Here is a 23,232-nt window from a genome sequence, read left to right as displayed (position 1 = left end):
TGCTCTGGCTTTGCCCTGCTCCCTCACAGGAAAATGAAAAGGAAGCAGCATCAGAAACCTTTTCTTTCCCATTGACTTCCTAGTACTATATTACTAGATGGACTGCCCCAGATGACTGTTGCTGAGCTAGGATGTTGCTCAGCATTTAGAGGGATGCTTCACTTGGTTCTTACACAGGCTTTCAGCCTTATTCACTGTCCAAATAATAGCCCAGGTTAGTGATTTTTAGAGAGCTGTATGTTGAAACAATGGTACATGCAAAATAAAAAGCTGGATAAATGAACATGTTGGTTGGTGTCTACCAAGTGAGCAAACAAACATATGTTAACAGTGGAAATAACCACAATTTGCTGAACTGTTTCCTGTAGAAAAGAAAAAGAGTAGCAAAGCAGCTTGAGAATTCGAACTGTTACAAGTATTTCAGAATAAATTGACATGTATGGATGAGTAAAATCTACAAGTTGTAGGTAGCTCAGAGTTCAAGACCATGAAGAAATATTTACATTTAAACATCTTAAGCTCTTTCTATCTGATTTGGGTTTTTAAATTTCAGGCATTTCAAATATCTTATCATTTTGTGAAAGAAAACTCACAACTCTCAGCGAAGCCAGAATGGCATCCTGGCTCTCTTGCATTCCTTGTTCACTTTCAGCAGCTCCAATGTTCTCCTGGAATGTCCCTAAAATTGTGCTAGTTTGTACTAAATACTGCCCAAAAATGCAGTAATGGCATTTTCTTTGGTTGTGGGGACAGTTTAATACAAGAGAAACTGAGGTACGGAGGAACAGAGATAATTTTCCCCAGGGTCACACAGCAAACTCACAGCTGAATTTGAAACTTGAACGTAAACCTTCTGAGTCTTAGTTCATCAGCCTTAGAACTTGAACTCCCTTCCTCCTGAGCACTTGGATCTGTCTGACCTGCTCAGCAAATGCGCAGGGCAGGCTTCTCTCCCAATCTCGCAGGCTCTGTGGGGTCCTGGCTCCGCGGCTGCTGTTTGTTTACAGAGAAGGCTGTTGGTACTCATCTTCCCGGTGTTTGATCATTTCCTTGTGCCAAATGCACAGTTTCTTCTTCCTCAACTTAGACTCAAAGCCAAACATCTCAGACCCCTGGTCCAGAGTCACAGTGGTCTCTCCAGTCTCCTGATGATGATTATATTGTCTGCTGCTGGGAAGTGAACTAATTCCTGCTGGTCTTTACTTCTGTACCGAGCCATGTAAGGGCTTGTTAGAGCAAAATTTCCAGGGGCCCTGACCCATGCCTCCCCTGGGATCTGAGGGTGGGGTTTCCTCTGACTGCACTTGAGCTAATAGTCACCAGCAGGAGACCTGGACTTTGCTCTGTTTGGCTTCTTTGTGCACGGAGTAAAGAGGTGATGTGCCCCCATGCAGTCCGGCAAGGCCCCATGTTATCTTTGTGGTGACTGGAATGAAGTTTGAATTTTACTACAGCTACAGTTAGTGTTAAAAATCAGCTTCATTTCAATTTGGCTTATACCTGCCAGCAGCTTCCCAGCAGTGACCGCAGTTTACACAGTTCCAAAGGAGAACTGAAATGGGATGGGTGTGCTCCTTGCCCCCAACACTGCTCAGCCCTTGAGGACAGCTGGATATTTCCATTTTTACAGCATAAGAGATAATCCCATGTTTTGGGATGCAAGCACCTTGCCGTTCTTAGTAGGATGTGTAGCTGGAATATGCCGTGTAGAAATGCCAGTGAAACACGTGCCACTGACCTTGGAGAGCAAGGGGTAGAAATGATGGGAGTGCCAGTGGCAAGCATGGTGTGCTGAGATCTAGGAAGAGGCTCTTTCACATGCTGCTTTGTAGCACCTGCATCATCTAGCTCAGCCTCTCTAGCTCAGTGCTGTGGGTGAGATACAGCCCTGGCTCTGCTGCACTGTGAATTTTCTAATTCTGCTTTTCCTGTTGCATTTTGCATACTTGCAGGGAAGAGATGATCTGAGTAATACTTTACAGTAGCTGAATATGACACCTGTTGCTCAAGGAAGTCAGAGGACTTTCCTAGTATTAATGGTCTTAAAATTGAACTTCCTTTTTACATGTGGTGCAGTACAATAGCGGGGAACAGAGCAGGTGACCATGAACCAGTTCCTTTGCTCTTACCCTCCATTCTGCCTAGAGGAACCCTCTTGTCTTTCAGTTCCTCCAGCTGGTGTTCTCTGCCTTCATGCTTGAGGCTGTCTTAGTTTTAATTAAGAATGTGGGCAAGGTGCTTTGACAGCTTCAGGAAGAAGCTGCCATAAATGGGCCAGAGATTTAAATATTGTTTTTTTCATGTGTGTTTCTTATGAGCTAGAACTGAATGCGAGTTGCTTGCATAGTTCGTACAGATTTATCATTTGATGCATTGAAGGGATTCTCTTCAATAGCTGAGTTGTTGTGACCAGAAGTCATTTACTTTGCTCTCAATATTATTAAGATGTTGGGTTTTTCCTCCCCTCAGGTTCCACTGTCTGGCATCCCGACTGTAAGCAATCCACTAAGACTGAAGACAAGCTGCGGGTAAGCTGAATTCATGGCAATGACACACCAGATATTTTACACATGCCATAACTGAATGTTGTTTTTAAAAGAGTGACTTTGTCCATGTTTTTTTCACATAGCTGTCACCACTCTGGCAGAATAAACAGTGGAGGCACTTCAGAGGTATTGCTCTGATTTTTAGGCTCACCACCTTCCCATACCTGTCTCAGTGCACTGCCTTGAAAATAGTATCATATATTGACATGTAGACATTGCAAAGTCTGCAAGACACTTCATTTCATATCTCAATTATTGTGAGAGAGACTTTTAAGGAGAAAATGTGAACAGGGCAAATGCTATAATATATTTTAGTATTTTTGCACATGAGTATAGTTGCTCTCTAATTATCCCCTGTTCTGCAGGGTTATTTACAGCATTTAAACAATATGGACTCTTGTTCCTTTCCCATCCAAATATGACTCAGCTCAAAGAGACCCAAACATGAATGCCAAGGAGAGTTGCAGTTACCTTTTGGAGTTACCTCAGCATATCCAGACAAAATTTCTGAATCAAATCCTTGGTGGCAATATTGCTGCACAGATAAATGCTGGAGCCTGGCTTTTTGCATGCACCAGGCAATTCTAAGGCTGTATTCCCTGACTTGTCTTCTGGGCAATTTACACGTTTTGTTGTCTCAGTCTGGATATGAATATTAGAGACTGTGTACTAATAAAATGTCTTTCAGACAAGGAAATTAAGAGGTAGGAAGAAATTTTTTGATGTTAGGGTGGGGAGGCCCTGGCATAGGTTGCCCAGAGAAGTTGTGGCTGCCGCATGTCTGGAGATGTTCAAGACCAGGCTGGATGGGGCCTTCAGCAACCTGATCCAGTTGAAGATGTCCCTGGCCATGGCAGGAGGTGGAACTGGATGGTCTTTAAGGTCCCTTCTAACTCAAATCATTCTATGATTCTATGTACTGGCATGGAGGCGTATAGGATATCCTGTGGATTTTGCTCGATGTGTGGCTGATTCATAGAAAGCCAAGTCCTTTAGAGTTTATTTAGGAGCACTAATCTGTAAAACATCCCCTGCAAAGAATTTACTATGATTGTAGGTAATGAGTGCAGAGTTCATGTTTGTGTAGGCTGTACTGATAATACAGAAGTATAATTGGCCCTAGGTGGGCATGGGGTCTAGCACTGCCAAACATCACTGTCGTACCATCTAGAATTTGCCCATTGTTCTGCCCTGACTTTCCATAGGAAAATGGAAAATTATGCCAGACTGGATTTTCTTCTTTATGTAGCAATTTGAATGTAAGACAGTGGTTTGGCTCTGCCTAAGCATCAGAATGCTTGTGCTTTGTAGTGGATTACTGGGCTACGGTGCCTCCCTTTCACTTTGATGCAAGAGTCTTATCAAAGCGCTCCAGACTACACTGTGGCCATTATGAACCTTCTCCAGCTGACCTTATAAATCAGTTGCTTTTTTCAATTCCCCATGGAAACGGCCAAAGTCCTTTTCATATATTTTCCATTTTTCCATCACACTTGTCAGTTGTCTTCCCCCTCAGCTAATTTTAATTGCAGTGAGTAAAGTAAATTAATACATCCACCTGGAGGACTTTGCCTAAGTGAGTTCTTGCAGGAGAATGAAGGGAAAGAATGGATATTAAGGGAACACTTGAGAAATGTTATGGCTGTCTACACTGGTGCAAAGGCAGACACCTTATTTTAGAATGTGTCTGAGTTCACTTCAATAACTTTGACACACATTTCATTCTGCTGTCTCAAATGAAGGCAGTGGCAAACAGGTAGGTACAGAAACAAATGAAACCAGGGGAACTGTGTGCCATTTGAACATGTCACCACTAAATTAGGAACTGTACTTTGACTTTCAGTTTCTTATGACATACGTTTAGACTTGATGTGAGAATCAGACTCGGCTTTGTGAGTTGACAAATATATGATACAGCCACTTTCAGGGTTAGGCCTGGGTTTTCTGGTGGTTCTGCAAAAAGCCAGTGTCGTGGACTATTTCCTCTCTGGGTTTCTTTTCTCTATAGAGCAAGACAAAACAAAAAGCCCTTTTGTCATTGAGGTCACTTCAGAACTTTTCTCTCAGTAACTGAAGCAAGTTCTGTTTTCTGTCAGTAATTGAATTGTGATAGAAACTAATCAGTGTTCTCGTTGGTCAAGATCTGAGAGGCAATTCTTAAAAACAATGTTACGAAAATATACATTGCCTAGGTTTAGGTTTTTTTACAACTGCCCGGCTGTTCACGACTCTACAGGGATCAGTAAGTAACATAGATATTATAATGCACGGATTATTGTCTAGTAAGTAGATATTAGTAACTTGATTGAATAAAGAGCTTAACTGCTGAGCTGGGGAAACTGCTTTCCTTTTCACTCTTTCTTCCCTTTTGTGTTTCATGACAGCATTCCTCATCTGAGTTCTTTTATCCAAAGAGTCTGGTTCTGCGCAGGCCACGCTCTGCAGAGGTTTGCTGTTGTGTTTTCATAGTGTTGATAGTAGTCTTCTTTACTGAGAAGATTCTTCATTATTGTCATTCACTGCGCTTGCTACTACTTCTGCCACACAGCTTTCCTGCTATCACCTGCCACCCTGGGCACTGACGCTGTATTTTGCATCATGTGGTGCGGTGTTGTTTGTTAATTCTCACGTTTTTTATTTTGTTTAATGAAACACTTGAAACTACTTTGTTTAGATTCCAATCAGTTTTTGGGGGGCTGTAGTATTGTTGTTCCAGCGTAACAGAACGTTTTTCTTCGAAAACAAAAAATCAGAGTGCAAATATGAAGCAAATGAAGAAGGTGAAAAACATCTTACTTTAAAGCATGGTTAAAAATAAATAGTTTTTCATGAACAATGGCTCATGCATTTTAGAAGCAAAAATATCGTCAGTTAAATCAGTTCCTTTTTTATGTATATTGACCGACTACATACGAGTACTTTAGTTAAGAAAATATTTACAGGATTCCAGGTTTTGTCATTGTTTGTGTGCTGCCTGAGAACATTTGCTCTGTAATCTGGGGCATATCCACATCTGAATTTGGAGGTCCTTCATGTCCTTTGCTTGAGGACTTCCTACTTGCAGAATCCCTTGACTTTGCTTTACACCTGCAAACACCACCCATTTCCATGTCTTCTCCTTCAGAATGGACAGGTGTGAACTCAATGCAGGCGAGTGGTGGGCAGACAGGCTGATACAGTCCATGCTGCTGGATTTCCATTGTGTCTGCTCATGTTGCCTTCACATCTCAAATTGCAAAGGAAATGTAGTCATACCATGAGCCAGGGCAGTATATCTGTGTTAGACGCAGGTTGTAGGATGGTGTTGAATCCGATGCTGTGATTCAGTGGGAGTTAGAGGAAGTCCTATGCCCTTTGTCCTGCACGATACTTTAGTCAGTTAGCTTACTATGCTGCAGTGCATTAACCACTCTTGAATGCTGTTCTCTGTTAGCGACAGAAATGTGTATCAAGAAAATGCAGCTATAAAGAATTGTTATCAGTGCTCCTAAGAAGAGCAATGTGTGTGCAGTCTTAGGCTTTATGGACTCAAACACTGGAGTCTGAGAACAACAAACTGCAGGACCGTTTCACTCATCTTTAGGCCAATGCAGTGGTGACTTTTGGCCATCAGCTTAGCATGCACGAGTCTGAGCTTCCAGTGTTGAAATCCAGGAGCTGTAGGATTAAAAAAATAAATCCTGTCCAATGTATTAGAAAAATACGTAAGATGAAATAGGAGCAGCCTGTGTCAAAATAAAGGTATGTTCTCTTTCTTGCTTTCTAGACTGTGTAGGATACAAATAGCTTAGGGTCAGATGAATGCCCTCTTGTGTAAATTTGGTCAGTATTGAATTCTATTTAGATTTATATGCTGATTATACAAAACATATATGACTTGAAGTGCTCTTCTGCAGAATAGACACAAAGATATTGTCATCATTGGGCCAAAGGCTTGAATCTACATGAACGTTGTAGGTTGAAAACCTATGAATTGTCTGCGAAGTTTTCTGTTGAACTCATCATATTCTAATCTTCCCACTTTATTTTCTTCTACTTTCCACTTAACTTGATGAAGGCTATGTTTGCATGAGTAGTCTTGTAAAAAAAATTGTTTGGTTACAACATGCCTTCAATGATTATGTGCTGAAAATTCATTCTCCTGTCTGGCCGTTGTGTCTAGAAGGGAAAGAAAATTGGTTGTTACCTATTAATATGTGTGTCTGTGTGAAATTGAACTGGGCCTGTTCACTGGTTTTATCTTGATGCATACATAGTGTAGACTTTAAGGCAGGAATAACAAATGCATGCATTTGAAGGAAACAGTCTTGTAAGGAGCAGGTTACAATTGAACTTTCAGACAGGCACAATGAATGATACAACACTGAAAGTGCTTTATTGGTGTTGTACACCACCTCTGAAAAATACTGAAATCCACAGGAAGCCTATGCTTAGTGAATCTAAGTCCTAAATAACTGTAAAACCTTGCAGATGATGAAGCAGGTAGTCAGAGTAACAAGTGTTGAACTGAGAAAGGTAAATCCCTTGCTCTGGAAAAGTTGTATATTCCTAGTAGAATAAATTACATCTTGATCTTCTATTAGCTTATTTATAAATATGCTTCATTTAAAGTAGCTTCTGAGGTGTCAAGAATTAGCTTAAGCTGTAATGTTAAATGTTATTAAGTGAAAACATATTCATTCTTCTGCAGCTATTATCACCGCCTTGCATAATGAACTCTATCAAAAAACTAAGGCAGGTACTGTAAAACATGCTGACGATGCCTTTGTTAAACAACAGTGCATCCGTTTGGCCAGATGTTCTTGGGATCCGTTTTGATCTGGTTGCCTGCACTTGTAGGTTTTTATAGAGCATGATTCTGAACATCTGTACTTGAGAAAGCCAGAGCCACCACATCGCAGCAGCATCTGGAGGATGTGAATGGCTCTCGTGTGGATTTTTCTTTAAAAGTAGTTATTTTTCTAGATAATGTGCCATGCATGATGACATGAGAAATGGAGGTAAATGCGTATGAACAGCTTAAGCTTTGCAATCTAATATTAAAATAACAAGTTAATCAGTTTGGAGCGTATGCATGGATGATATGATAATTAAGCATTGAAATTCACGGCAAATCTGATAGAATAAGCATGACAGTTGGTTTTACTCCTGCCAGTCTGCAAAGGAAATGGGTAAGGAACTTTTGCAGTGAAGACAAATGCATGGAACGAAGAACAAAAATGTAAGAGTAAGAACTCTGTGATAAAGTGAGAAATAGTGATTAGTCTTGCAGTTATGTTAGATGCTTTGTGATCTGGGTCTTTCCTTTGGCTTCTTTAATGACATGCATGAATTTCTATTGATTGAATTTCTATTGATTTTTTTCTTAGACTTTATCTGGTAGAGACATTCCATATTGATACATTTTCTATTGTTAAATCGGTATGAATGGAAGAGGAAAGAAAAAAAGAGATGACTTCTTTACTGTCAGGAAATGCGGAGAAAGGCCATCCACCACAAGAAAAAGGAAAAAAGATTAGTTGCAGTTCTTCACAGAAATTTGCTTTAACTTTCTCTGTACAAAGAAAAAAGCTCTATTTGAGTCATTCAAGAACAAGAAAAATCGTGTAAAAAGTGTTCCAGATCTGTTTGTAGAAGTAGTAAGGCAGCTTAACTTTGCTTTGCTGCCGGGAGTGTAGAACAAATGTCACAGGACAATTGTGATGGAAGGAAATACCTCTAAATTAATGTGTTTGTATTAAAGGATGTTTCCTCTAATTTCTCTACCTATCTTCTTCTGATAATATTTGGAATCATGCTTACATGATATCTCCACTGAAGTTTGAACCAGGGGTAGCCACTATTCCTGTTTCACCTGTGCTCTGATCAGCTGTCTTCTAAGGTGGAATTTACACCCCATTGCAGTTCCATCAATAGAGAACCTGACCTCTGTCTGTCTCTTGCCTCCTGCTTAAGATATAAAGTTACAACAGTGGTACTTGGGGTCAGGAATTCTCAAATGCTAATGAAGATGTAATGTACGATCTAATAAAAGACATGCCCTGTCAGGAGCTATTGTCGGTTTTTTAGGAGAGGAGCCAACCATAGCAACCAAGAGTGTGCCAGAAGAATAGCTTATATCAAGGAATCTTTAGTGTATGTTTGTTGAGGCAGGCAGCACAAATGTTTTTAAGTGCAATGCAATTGTCTTTAGGGAAAAGTGCAAAGCTGTGAAGGATTCCAGACCATATGGGAATCAGCAGAGTTAGGAAGTAGCCATCTGTGATAGAAACAGCCTGTGTAATTAAAAATAAGGAACAGAGCAAAGTGAGACAGGAAGGTTGAGAGCAGATGTAGAAGTTCTCTTTTTCATTCAGTGTCTTTAGGGGTTTGTTGTAAACTTAAGCAATATACGGGACTGAGAGTGAATACAGGAGCCACAGACTTCCAGGTCTGTTTGGACTAAGCTCCTCAGGAGAAGAACAGCGTGTGCTCAGGCAGTCACTGGCAGGATGGCATCCTGCCCAGGCAGTGTTGGGCTTTGCAATACGCGGAAGATAAAATTGATGCATCCAGGAAGAGTTAGGGAAACAAAGAACAAGTGCTACAACTTGCCAGTCCCTCTGACAACCGCTCCTGTACTACAGGGTTAAGAGCACCTGCTAACACTTTTAGCAGGATGTGGTTGAAACTGTCTCTGTAAGGTGTCTAATTTTACTTAATAAATTCACTGAAGTGATAAATACTAATGAATTTTCCCTGCTGAAGAAGTTTTTAGCAATGACTCTAAGAAATGAGACTAAGGAGGTGGACTGAGGGCTGAGAATTTGTTGTTTTCTGAAGTTATTGTGAAAGATCCAGAGTGAAGAGCAACCCAGAGGGTCTGCCAGGTGAGGAGAAGCTGTAACTGTGTTGTAATGCTTGTTTTCCTACAACGGGGAGAATCGAGCAGACACAACTCTTAAAGTATGTCTGCCAAAAACCAAGGGTGATGGAGACACCCCTAGCAGAACCTCAACTACTTAATACCGTTCCCTGTGTTGTAATGAAAACAACTGTTTTCCATAGCAACTGCAGCAACGCGTTACATGTGCCTTCACTCAAAGAGACAGTGGCATGAAATGACATAATGGAAGGGGGAATAAAGTGTTATCCAACAACAGCCAGATTCTTCAGCCTAATTTTTGTAACATATCCATGAAACAAGTGGTTGTTGTTGATTTTTTCGCTTTGATTGCATAATGGGAGGAGCTTAAGGGCAACTGAGAAATGCCGGTTCCCGTTTGGGATGTAGGAATTTACAGCTACAGAGAGAAAAAGAAAGAAACACATAAAGGTCCAGCTGAGAAAGTGTTCTTGGACATGCTCTGGAGAGTATTTGTGACTGTCTCAGTCCACGGCCACATCTGCTCTCTGTTTGATCTGAATCTTCACGTTTTTTGGTGAAACATGTTCAAAGCCTTTTATTCCTCTGCTTCTCCCTGAATGTGGTGATTTCATTTTCCCAAATGGAGTCAGAGAAAGCCTGCTGTACGACCCACGACCAGTCTTCAGCATTTTTTATACAGATGGTTCCAATAGTTTCCCTGGCTATGAAATAAAAGGTGGAAAGGCTCTGAGGTCTGTTGAAGGATCCTTTCAGGAAATGTACACTGAGAGATAAGAAAGGTCTAGTAGCCTTGTATTCACTCCAGATATTTCCTAAGAAAAGTCAGCAAGGCTGTCAAGCATTATTTCTCTTCAGTGTGGGCCTGAAGGTGTCTTAGTTCAATGTCACAAGTTGACGAGGTAAGGACTATTTACCAATTCTTAATTTTCAATGATTTTGAAGTGTCCCCCTGCACTAGTGCCATCACAGTCATGTGCTGATGCATTGCTTTGTGATGGGATTTGGTTCTTTGTAATCAATTAGGGAGTAAAAATTGTTCATGGTTTGCTGGAAGTTGGATATTTTTGACTACCTTTGTGTGTCTGATGCGTGGCAAGTTTGGGAGTAACGGCTGCAATAGCCTGGGTGACTTTTGATCGAGTAGATGATTCTCAGGATCCCCTCATCTCTGTGACAAGTTATTTTGTCTCTTCTCACAAAACTTCCCCCAGGGAATTAGTGTCTGTTAAGTACTGATGAAGTGTGGGACAATCTGCTAAATCTGTTATGGGTGTGACTGTTCTCATGAACTTCAATCTGCAGGTTATAAACATCAAAACTTTTGCAGTATGGGGAATTATGAAATTGCAACCAACAGCTTAGCTTTTATGTTATGTCTAGATAGTACTGCAGATGTAGGGAGCATCTCCAAGCCAAGGATTTCTGGCCCTTTCTATTTAGAAGGGCTGAATTCAGTTCTGTATTCATAATGGAAACCCAGTGATTGAACAGAGGGAAAGTGATAACTTGTGTGCTGTGCTCCTCCCAACAGTTTTGTCTGCTGAACTGCTGATAGCTCTAGCTATTTGCGAACTAACGTTTTGATAAAATGGCCAGCAGGACTATCCTGGACTGTACTTTGTATGGCTCTTTGCAGTGTCTCTGGCAGGTGTTGTTTGGTTTTGTTCATTATTGTTGTCAGTCTTTTATATGGTATGATTTAGAAAACCTCCCCTCACAGCACTCCTTCCCCTACCAAAACAAACAGAAAAAAAAAAAAAAGCCCACCTCCCTCACAAGATTGTACAAATTGCCAGAATGCTTGCATTTGTGTTGACAGTTTTTCCTAAATTCAGTTAATCTCAGGATGTATGCAGATTTCTTCACTTGAAACCAGAATTACCGATATCAGTGGCCTCAGGTTCCTCTGATAAGTTACTTTTTGTTTTTCAGCCTACAAGAACGTCATCAGAAAGCATTTATTCCAGACCAGGTTCCAGTATACCTGGCTCTCCAGGCCACACCATCTATGTAAGTATTCCTTCTGACAAAGAAGCTGCCAATCCCTTGCTTGCACGTGAAGTACTCCATGCTGAATTAACTTGTACTGATCCCAATGGCTTCATTCTAGTGGCTAAATTGTTAACATTCTTGTCATGGCAGATGTAGTTTTTGTAACTACAGAATTTGAAGAGCAGGGTAGGCTTTCTCCAGGTCACATTTCCCTTGAAAAGATGCAGTAAGTCTCTTGAAGTCACTTGGTGGTGGGAAGAGGAACAGAAGGCAGACAGGTTATTTGGCTTTGTTAGAGGTTGTGTGAGGAGATCTGTGCACCTCAATATGCAATTCTTTGGAGGTCTGCTGTCAGCAGTTGTAGGTAGGAGGGTCAGCCTGGCTGGTACAACTTCATGAGCTGGAGCTTATGATATTTAACTGCTGTCCAACAGCACAGTCTGCAGGGCAACACCGTGGCCCAGACCAGGGTCTACAAAAATTATCTGTGGTAATTTTTATTGGATTAAGAATATCCAGACATATTTGCAGCTCATTAACATTCTGCGGTAAGAATATTACAGAAAGAGCACATGTTAATGGACCTGTGTATTTTAAGGTTTAAACTGCCTTAAGGTGTTTCATTATATCTGGTGAGTAAAAACTAAGCAGATTTGAGGCTATTTTTAGAAAGTTGATTTCTTCACTATTTTCAAACCTTACTTCTCTACCAGAAAATGTTTTATATTGTTTCTAATTAATGGCATTGCTTAAGAACCACCAAAATCAGTGGTTGTTAGGACAGCTTGGGAAGGCAAATGTACTTCATTCCAATAATACTAGATGCTAGTACTCGAGAAGAACAGAATTGAACGTGAGTAGAAACAGATGAGTCTTGTATCCTTGTGCACCCTACTATGAAGAAATAAAATACCTAGTAGAAGAGTTGAAAGGCAATTTGAATATTCTGTTTCAGTTTTAATCATCAAATATATTTCTTGAAGATGTGTAACAATGTATGATGATTTCCTTTTTAAGTTTTCTTCTAAGAAAGAGAAGATAGTTGTCTAAACTATATGTGAGGCCGCTTTCTGGCTTCTTCTAATGGGTGCAGTTGTCTTTGGAACTGGTTTCCTAATTCCAATTTTTGACTAGTTGAGAGCTCCTTGCAGTTTTGGTAGAAAAAATAGTCGATGTTAGTACTATGCAACATATGCCTTAGCCGGAAGCTTGGGTTTAGGTTGAGTGATGAGTGCAATATAATAATTTCGGTTGGGAGTTTGGATACCCAGTCGTGATAAATAGTCCTGCTTGCCTTTTTATTTCCTTGTAATAAGTTGTATTTCCTCTTGTGTGCACATTTATAAGTTGAATTTCTGTCTATGGTGTTCTGCATGGAATCCTCTTGTAATCTCTGTAATTTGCAATCTAAACTGATGTTATCACACATTTTACATATTGGGAAAACAAGAGCAGAAAGGTGAAAATACTTGCCTAAGGCCACAAAATGAGTCATTTTTAAAGCTGAAGTTTCCAGCTCGCTATGGAGGATAGTAAACTTTTGTATGAGATCTATACATGCCATGTTCTTTCTTTCCTAAACTGAGAAAACACTGTGTGCTTTTGCAGAGGAGGCTTCCTGGAGAAGACCAAGGAGCAATCCCTTCGCATGTAGAGTTCCAAAAAGGGTTTTCCATAGCAACAGTGTGACAACAAATACACAGAAATCATAAATTGTGTAAAACAGAAATTGCCAGTGCGTTTGTGTAAGTTAATTTATCTTCTGTCTTTGACCTTCAGGCAAAAGTAGACAATGAAATCCTTGATTACAAGGATTTAGCAGCCATTCCCAAAGTCAAGGCCATTTATGACATTGAACGTCCAGACCTAATTACTTATGAGCCATTCTACACTTCCGCCTACGAGGACAGACAGGAGAGACAGAGTCTTGGAGAGGTAATGAACCGACAAGCAACTCATTCTGCTCTAAGCTTCATTCAAAGCCTGCTTCGCTTCTATCCTCTTTTGAAACAGTTTCCAATTGACATTCCTAGAGATTGCTGCTGCTGTTCACAGTGCTTTTTGTCTGTTTGATCTGGGTTTGATGGGAACGTGCCTCATGTGCGAAACTGCACAATTAAACACACAACTAAACTCTTACATTGACACCAGCTGCTGGCAGAGGCATGGCAGGGGGGAAGCTTGGAGACTGTGCATTCTCGTGACTCACATGGGTATCCTTTGGGTACAGCAAAGTCCAGAAAGTGAGGCAAAAGCCAACCTGGTGGTGTGCCCTGGAGTACTGATATTCTCAACAGAATGTGAGGAATACTGTGTCCTACGGCAGTAAAAGGATTAAGAGTAGCAGGATGCTTTCTGTCACTCATATTGAAGGGAAGTATTATTTCCAGAGCACTTTGCCAGACAAACTGCATAAAAGCTGATCTAGGTCAGGATGAAGTGCTCTCCCAGCTGGGAAAGCAGGTTAGCTGTGTTATGGAAATAGCTGCCTCCCATTTTAAACTGCTGGCATTCAGGAAGGATACCCTGCAATGATAGGAAAAAAAAAATCTAATTTATTCTTTTAAATTTGTATTTTAAAATGTCTTTTCAAGTTGCAGGGTCCCCCAGTTTTCTCAGGTGAACTTCCAGAGCTGCAATTACTGTGTATGCAGTTCCAGTGCAGATCATGAAGCAGATTTTGTCATGTAATACCATCTGACTGTAAACCAGACTTCCTGAGTACAAATCTAAATGGGCATGGAAATGGATTTACTTCCTTCCACTCTCAGTGGTTTTACTGACTGTAACTGAATTGAGTATGAAGATGAGCTGAGGAGAAAGAAATTACGATATATCATTCAGGCACCAGTGGCGTGAAGATGCCCAGATCAGTGACAGATAATTTACTTTCTTAGCAAAGTGTTTTGTCCATCAACAGATCAGAGCTGCTTCAGTTATATTACAACATGAGTTGGAAATTCAGGAGACTGTTCAACTCAGGAATAAGATAAGAGATTAATAGGTCAGAATATTACAGAATCTCCCCCCTCAAATTTATGTCAGTAGTGAATCCAGCTGACACCTGGTTCAAACCCACTGGGAGATTCGTTGGTGACCTCTGACCAGATCTAACAGGCCTGACCCATTCCACAAAACCCTCTACAAACTCAGGTCTCTTGTGATTTGCAGAGGAGGAACTAATCTCACCCAGAGGTGGTGAACTGTTTCTTAATCCTTAAGGGGAAGCTTTTCACTCACAAAGCAGTATGTTGGAAGCTGCTGTTAGGCTGTGTTGGAGATAAGCAAAAGCCTTTGGGGTTTTTTTACCCTGTATTTTCACCAGGATTAAATATAATTAATTTCTGGTGACTAGAGAAATTTGTACTGGAAACAGAAGGGCTCTCACCTTCTTTTCAGAAGATCTTGGTTTTCCACCTAATGCTACTGCTGACTTCCATCACCTTGGGCAAGTTACCTCACCTCTTTGTACCTGTTTCTCCTCCCTTCCCTTGCCCTAATGAGAACACAAGCCCATTGGGCTGGAGTGATCTCTTATTTGTGTTTGTGTTGTGGTAATCAAGTGACAACAATCTTGGTACATCATACATCAGTCACCATTGTCTTTAAAAAGCAAAGGAGGTGACATGTTTAGTCATGATAGGGATTTGCAGGCTGTGAGTGATTTAATCTGCATTCTCTTTACAAAGTTTGTGTGCAGGGTGGTGTTAAATGAAAGGGGAGCCTGAGTTTAAGCTTGTGCACTAGAAATGCCCTTCACCATGATGTAAAAAAAAACAAAAAGGAAAAAGCCTCCAAACTGAGCTAAAAAAGATTTATTGATGAAAACGGGAGTGTGCAAGAACCACCGAAGTGAATCCAGTAGTGGAGACAAAGCTTAATTACAGGCAATAAACTACCACAAATTATATCCTTTAGCCATAGAAAGTGAAAAGACACAGCATGAGGCTTTCTTCTTTATTGCAGTGGAAGGGAAATGCTCTGAAAAGTTTCTCAGTCATGATCCTAATATTGTTTCTCTGAAAGTCTGTGATGTAAAATGTTTTCAGGGAGCACCATCTAGTGGGACCAGGCGTTTTAGTTACAGATCCGCCAGCAGTTAGCAGGGAGGTGAAAGGGAGCTCAAGGAGGTGGTTTATCATCTGTGAGAAGAGATACAAAATGAGATCTTCTGCTCCTAAGGCTGGCCGTAAATGTAGTGACAACGTTTCCAGAAACTGTTCGTTATTCAGGTTCTTCATGTCCTATAATTTCTGCTCTGTTAGCGGCAATCTGATTAGCATTGAAATTGTCTTTTCTCAGCTCTGACCTTTGCTGCATAAACACTGAGAGAAGCAGCGTTATGCCTCTGTGTCCATTGTTTCTAGTACTCTCTCTGTTGAAAGCATTCAGTGTCTGCAACAACTTTCACTAAACAAATTGTCATAAAATGAGCAAAGTATTTTTTCCAGTGTGATAGATGCTTCAAAATGGAGCAGGAATCACACCTGGCAGTTTAATAAAAAGACAGTTAAAGTGAGGGCAGTGTGAGATGCTGGGACTAGTGGTATAAAATGACAACTGTGAAAGTGTGCAGAAATTTCCCAGAGCGCAAAATGTCCTGTACACCTTCAGGTGTTACAGCAGCCCCTGAGATCATGAAGTCATGGAGCATTGAACCTGTTACAGTGAGTAGAAATTTTGCTGTAGATTTGGTCAGAACAGGCTCTCTACCCAGGTTTTTTTATTTTTTTTTAATTTGAAGTCAACCTTATTTATTTCCACTGGCTTACTGTTCCAGAACTGAGCTGTTTCTTCTCAGTTGACTGCGCAGTGTATTTCGAGCTGGCTAGTGTTATTCTGTGATAGAGGAGATTTTAAAAGACCTCATAAACCAAGAAGAACCAAGTATTCCTTAGCAGCCTCAGAGTTTGAGATATGGCAGCTCACCTGTGCATGATAAAACAGAAGCTGGCTTCAGAGTGCGGTTCCATTTCCCAAAAAGCAACAAGGTGATGTCAGGTAGCGATGGAGTGAAAACACACAAAAGGCTAGTCATGGATGTGGCACATTACTTTCTGGAACGCCTTCCCAGTCTTAGATTCCTGTGCCTACATTTTACAGGACTCATTAACTTAGCATCCAGGCAGCCACAGCAGATTATGGAAATCTCTTTATTTACAGTAACATATAAATTACTAGCAGAAAAATGCAAGAACACACATTACGACCTCTGCTTTTTTTCATTCATATTGAAAGCTTTAGGTTAGATGTCAGGGGTGGGGGTTTTGTGGAAAATGATGCTAAAAAGCAGTGTGCGCAATATGTTGCGTGCGGAACAAAGTTTTTATGGCTGCTGTGGTTAGATCTATAATGAAATGGTGCTTTGCTGTATAGAGCTTGTGCAGTTATAAGGATTAGGAAAAAAAGAATGTAAAAGGCACTCGAGGCTTTGATGGAAGGTAACAAAAGCAGTCTTTAAAAAGCTTTATGGAAAAATTATTGACAAGGAGATGTTCTGTACCCAAATAAAAAATGTCACTCCTTTGTTTGGATGCTTTGCATTCACAGCATCACCAGCTCCATCAGAGTCAGTGAACTCTCAATATAAAATGTATAGCTGGGCATTTATGATCAGAAATTCTGCATCCACCTTATGCCATTGCTGTTGTACATTATTGTAATAGACAGACCAGAATCAGCAATTTTGCATCTGAGACATTACCTTAATAGCTGTATCATTCTATAGTAATTGTGGTCTTATTTAAAAGCATAATCTCTTCCCCAGTTTATTATGGCAATTAAATAATATTGAAGTTTAGTGCATAAAGAATTCAGCTTCAGATTGTCTTGTGATTAAAGGGCACATAACTGTTAATTATACATAGCCTTTATTCTTGTTTGTACCATCAACGTATGCATGATCTTCTGCTTCATTTCTAAAGGTATTTCTTGCCTCGGTTACCCTATCTCTGTAATACAAACTTTTCATAATATTATGCATATTTCTGCCCACTGGCCTTTGCGCAGTTCTTTCAATTACTTGCTTGTAATTCCTGTCTGTTCTTCTTACGTTACCATGAAGAACACAGAGATTTAAAGAAGATCATATCAAAGGGGTGTTGATGACAACTGCGTACTCCTTTGCATGGGTATGAAATGCAAGGCCTTGGGGAGAAGCACATTTTTGCCAGAGTGTATGTGTTGGAGAAAAAAACATGCTTCATCCTGGAAGTTATTCTGTATTTCTGATGCCATGCAAAGCTCTGAGTTAAGATTATTTACTTTTGATTTCCATTTTAAAGATTTCTTCATAACAGGCATAGTTATTAAATCAATAACCCTTTCTGATTTTGATCTTTACAGCTATGTTTTAATTACCACAATGATTAGATGGCTGAGAGATGACGGTGCATGGTATTTGACTTAATTATACATGCTTATAAAGATTCTCCCAGAAACTCTAATTGCTTCAATGATTTATGGACCAGTTCCCGAGCAGTGTGGAAAAAGTTCCAGTGCTGCAATGGCTTCAGTAATTTCTACATTGCTATTTTACGTTGCCACATACTCGTGCATCTGCAGCAATGTTTAGATTGCTGTTTGCTGGCCCAGCACATAGAATGATGTTTCAGTAACCTTATTTTTATGTCTTTGCAGTCTCCAAGGACATTATCACCTACCCCTTCTGCAGAAGTAAGTTTGGTGGGACTTTTAGGGTCAGTATCTTACCGTGATTAGAACTATTCACTTCAGCAAAAGCAGGTGTTGATGTTATCAGCCTGATATCTCTGTTTGCCACACAGATGTACTTACTGAACCTTAACTGAAATTAACTCTAAAAGGGAAACATTAAGTTCTTACTAACAGATTGTATAAAAAATGAAGCTACAGCTCCTACCCATTTGTTATCTATAAGGCAGAGTAATTTGTCCAGCAGAGGTCACTTCTTCTTGTGGCACAGGCGGGCTCAGAGCTCAGGAACTGGATGATTTACGTGAGCTAAAATGCTCTGAGCATCTAAATAATAAGCCATGTTTGCCACTAAAACATTCGTAGTTTTCTCTTGAAGATTGGCTTGGTTTTGCTTTTCTGTAGGAATAAATATGAACATCACAATAACATGAAACATTTGGGAAGTCATTTGTCAGGATACAATAGATGCCATTGCAGGAGCGTTATCGTTTTGAGGTTTCATGGGGTTGCTTTGGAGGACTAGGTGTTGGTTTTATTGGGGTTTTTTGGGTAGATTTTATTTGTCTTTTATTTTTTTTCCCAGGAAGCCAAGTAAATTGAATTTTTCTATGCAAAAAAGTCTCATGTTTTCAGGTACAAGGGGAAATCTAATTTGGGTGCTAAATACCTTTTTATGTAGCTAGTCAAGACAAATGATAAACAAATCCACAGAGAGCTCTGTGCTGGAGCTGTTGAATTCTTGCTGGTCTCCAGGTTTGCTAGCTGAAGGCTAGGTCGTATATCTCATGCAGGACAGACATACTCAGCATGCAGCTTCCCTTACAGAGTCACAGGAATGTGGGCAAATATAGGATTATATAGAATTCAATAGAAAGTTGGAACCTTTCAAGACTGAACTCTGATGATGACTATAAAAATGGATTGGAATCTTTGGAACAGATCATTAGAGAACAGTAATAATGAAGTATGTTGAAAGCTTAAGGGATATTTTTATTTTAGTAGCTTCTGCTGATGTCTTCAACTCCATGAATGTGCTGCTAAAGATGCATTATGTTCATTTACATTTATTAGTGAATGCTTCTGTTCTGCAGGGTTATCAAGATGTTCGGGATCGCATGATTCACAGGTCTACTAGTCAGGGCTCCATTAATTCTCCAGTCTACAGTCGTCATAGCTACACACCCACCATGTCACGTTCCCCTCAGCATTTCCACAGACCTGGTAAGGGCAACTGCATTAGAAGTATACGTAAAACTATTGTTTCTTTATTATTATTCTTTCTTTATCAATTAGTAGCACAGCACAGCACTTGTTTCTCTTAGCAGTGAAAATTTAGGATTGGAAAATTGTTGCATATTTTAATATCCCCTTTTCCACCTTTTTTTTGTTCTTGATTGATACAGTGTTTTGTACTATGCTAATTAGTGTTTCTTACCTCATAAATATGGATTTTCTGAATTTGTTTCTGATTAATTATTTTTGAAATCTTAGTATGTTTGTGAAAGTGAGCAAATATTTGCAGGAGTGAATCACAAACTTGATTCTAGCATTTAGAAAAAGTATCAATGACTGAAAACAAAAGTTATGTCTTATCTATATAGGAATCGGTAACGCAATGGTCATGCCTCCTAAAAACAATTCATTTAAAGCTTGCAGAAAACCCCATAGATATTCCGAACTGCTAGACATTTTCTAAAACAAAGACTCATGGTTTGCAAAGTAGATTTCCTAATTAAAGCCAAGGAAATTGCCTGGAAACATTTAAAAACCACAAACTTCATTTATTGATTTTGCAGTGATGTACAAATTCTATGTATAGTATAGAAAATGTGCAGGTCATTCAGGTTCCCAGTGCATCCACATATATAAAAGCAAGATATGAAAACAAACGGTTCATCCACACCCAAACTGCCTAAAAAATGTATCTCTAAGTGATATTCATTGAATACTTTTCAAGACTGATTTTATTGTTTATGGTAACAAATTAAATCTTTGTGATCTGTTCTTAAATTGTGATACAATCGCGCGATTCCATCTTCCTTGGTGATTACAGGTGAACAGTTGGGTTGCCAATAGCCTATATGCAATCAGAGCTGCATTTTTTTTATTAAAGATTTATACTAGAGCTGCCACTGTGGAACTTGAATGCTGTAACCATTTCCTAGTGGGGGTGGGCTGAAAGCAGCTAATTGTGCCTGTCAGTGAATGCCTTCTTTAAAGGACCCAAGGGAGGTGGGACAGAGGCAAATTGTGTCTGATATTTGGTGCTGACAACATGACTGTGTTTTAAGATGACGTTGCAACTGAAACTGAAAGAGATTAAAAAGCGTGAAAAAGCTGCAAACTTCTGTCTCTTGATTCTGGCAATTCTGAGGGTTTTTTTCCATTTGTATCAGTTGCATCAGGGATGTGAAGAAATCCAGGCCCAGTTCCAAACTCTGCCGTGGTTGAGTTTTACTGTGTTCAGTCCTAAGGACCTTCCCCAGAAACAGTCTCTGTTGATATAACTCTTGCCATGGGCGGATGAGCTCAAGCCAGAGTTTGGATCCGAATGTAAAATCTTAAAAAGTTTGCAGCCTGCGGGATTTTCTGAGAAGATGTTTATTCAAACGTACCTTTGTTCAGATGATCTCATCTTTGGCTTACCTTTCTGTTTCTCATATGACACAGAAGTAATTCTGTAGAATTTATCATTTTTATCTTTGCTACCCTGCTTTGGGGTAATTGTTAGTGCTACTTTGTAATTTTCCTACAGTAATTATTCATGTTGAATAATAGCACATGTATATTTACCGTTTTTCTCCTAATGGCACTTCTTACCTTCATGTTATTTGCAAGAATCATTTCTCTTTGAATAAGCCCCAGACAACTTTTCCTTGGCTCCCAGCAAGCCCTTGAGAGAGAAGTGAACCGGCGTGTTGACGTTGTCAGCATAGGGTTCTTCAAAAATTTGAGTGCTACAAGTTCTGAAAAAGTTTGCAGCCTTTTCCTCCTGCAGTGCCCTAAGCTGATGTTGGCAGCAGTTTTGGAATGTCTTAAAACAATAGAAAACAGCTTGCATGCCTCATGACTGACATTTTTTGGTCAAGCACATTTCAAAACAGCTGCTTTCTTAACTAATCGAGCAGCAACTTTTGTGATATTTGCATGCTGGTGGCAGGCTATCTTTTGGTAACAAGGCATAGATCAGAAGCTCATTAAGCCAATAAATGTTATGCTAAATTAGCGATGCTGTTCAAATCTGAGCCTCTCTTCTAATTCTTCCTGTAATTTTGTCTAACATTTATGAACCCTTAGGTACGTCTTTAACCTTTTTTTTTTCTCCTTCCTTCTTTTCAGAATCCTAATTGTTCAATGCCTTTTTTTTTTCCTTCCTTTGAAACCTCCTTCCCTGCCTTTCTCTTATTGTTTTTCTTTGTTTTCATTTTGTTCTGCCCCCCGATTCCCTGCTGCCGCAGAGCTGCTTTCTACTGGTGTGCAGCGGTTGTCATACCTGCGCACTAGCAGTCTCAGCTCCACTCACCATGACTCCCGCCCCAACTCCCCCTTCCGACACCACTTCATCCCCCATGTCAAAGGTAAGGAGCCAGGCTTCCCCAGGGAGTACCCTCCAGGCTGGAGATTTATTAGCATTCTATCAAAGCTAATAAGGTGTATCTCCGTAAGGTCGCCTTTGGCTATGTAGCTGAGCATGCCTTGAAATGTGCCGTTACACTTAAAACTACGTTAGAATAGACATAACGTCCTTTTCTCAGAGGAAATATGTCATTTCTAAGGGCCCTAGTTGAAGAGTCAACAAGGAATTACCTGTTAGAAATGTACAGGAAAGCATTATCATTTACTATTTAGAACCACGTGTGCCTAATTTACCTTCTTTCTAAGCAGTACACTACAATCACTACAGCAGTTAGCATATCCAATTTAATTATTATTTCCATGTTCTTAAAATATGGATTTAATAATTGACTACAAATCTTGCCTGGATGAGAGCAAGGTGATTGAAATATGGAGAAATAAAAACAAAGATTATATAAAGATCAATGGCAACGTGAAAGTTCATCATTGTTAATCACGTTGGCAATAATTAGTGCCCAACAAAACATAACTAAAATTTCTGCACCTCTCCTCAGCTAGTGAGAATCAGCAGACTCTGCCAAAAGCAGTAGAGTTGCAGGGACTTACACTACCTGAGGATCTGGTCATTTCTCTTTTTTTCAATATCTTCTTTTCCTTGGTTTGATTTATGGAGAGTGTTGTTTTTTCATTCTGTCCCTCCAAGGAGCTCATTCAGCTCAATAAGATTTTAGGTTTGTTTCTTGCTTTCTGTGGATGTGGTTTTACTTTTAGTTCTATTGGAATGTTCTCTGGCTGTGCCATCTCTTCTGCTGGGGGAGAAGGTCATGGCTTATAGCACCTACAAGAGCTCAAAAAGACAATTGAGTAAGCTGAACAGAGATTCTATTCTGACACTACTCATTAATGTACTCAATCGTGAACTGGAGATGATCAAAGACAGTTGCAAGGATGTTGTTGCCATCAACTTCCAAGAAATGCTAATAGATCTCAATGTTATAGCTCTTCAAGCATTCAGATCACCGTTACTAATTTTACTCTTGCCTTTTCTTAGATGATTTTTGCTAATATGCACTTTCAACTTTCACTATTAAGATCAATCTCACTTCAAATGTAAAAGATTGGGACCCTTAAAAATAGATACACTGCTCATTTCAGCATGCAGTTAATTCATAACCCTTGCAGTTTCAACCTTTCTTTGCTGTAAATCCAAATTAGTGCTCACACTCTTTCAAGTGGCATTTTCATTCTTTTTCGGTTGAGAAAATAGCTTCTTCAACAGATAAATCAGAAGAACTATTGGAAATCCATGCCTATTATTTTCATATATCCAAGAATTACCTGGTGTGTAGATTAGGTATGTATTTATCTCAGGTTTTAGCACAAAAGGCTAAGTGGGATTGCCAGGACTGTCAACAGCGGGGTGGGTATGGTTCTTATCAGGGATGTCACGTAAGAGACTGTAAGAATCCATTATTTTCTGAAATCTTTACGTTAAGGTCTTAGGCCAGGACAGGATTTGTAACTCAGCAAAGCTCCTGAATGCTCGAGTTCATATCACCATGACTGTACACCATC

The 23,232-nt window shown here is 39.9% G+C and overlaps 1 protein-coding gene across 17 annotated transcripts in view; it reads left to right on the top strand.

The window, feature by feature from the left end:
• The window catches only part of ABLIM1 (actin binding LIM protein 1), a 204,894-nt gene that overhangs the window by 154,256 nt on the left and 27,406 nt on the right, over positions 1 to 23,232 (top strand). For 12 of the 17 annotated variants that reach the window (XM_069863747.1, XM_069863745.1, XM_069863746.1 and 9 more), the window contains exons 8-14: positions 2,470 to 2,528; positions 4,931 to 4,993; positions 7,237 to 7,284; positions 11,347 to 11,424; positions 13,186 to 13,341; positions 18,046 to 18,081; positions 19,173 to 19,302. In XM_069863747.1, coding sequence (XP_069719848.1) covers positions 2,470 to 2,528; positions 4,931 to 4,993; positions 7,237 to 7,284; positions 11,347 to 11,424; positions 13,186 to 13,341; positions 18,046 to 18,081; positions 19,173 to 19,302 — 570 coding nt within the window. The remainder of the gene's footprint in view (positions 1 to 2,469; positions 2,529 to 4,930; positions 4,994 to 7,236; positions 7,285 to 11,346; positions 11,425 to 13,185; positions 13,342 to 18,045; positions 18,082 to 19,172; positions 19,303 to 23,232) is intronic. The other 5 variants (XM_069863742.1, XM_069863735.1, XM_069863732.1 and 2 more) reach the window with 4 other exon arrangements.

Source organism: Phaenicophaeus curvirostris, chromosome 9 (genome assembly GCF_032191515.1).
Source record: "Phaenicophaeus curvirostris isolate KB17595 chromosome 9, BPBGC_Pcur_1.0, whole genome shotgun sequence".
In the NCBI taxonomy this organism is placed as follows: Eukaryota; Metazoa; Chordata; class Aves; order Cuculiformes; family Cuculidae; genus Phaenicophaeus; species Phaenicophaeus curvirostris.
This window is presented reverse-complemented; position numbering and strand designations above follow the sequence as displayed.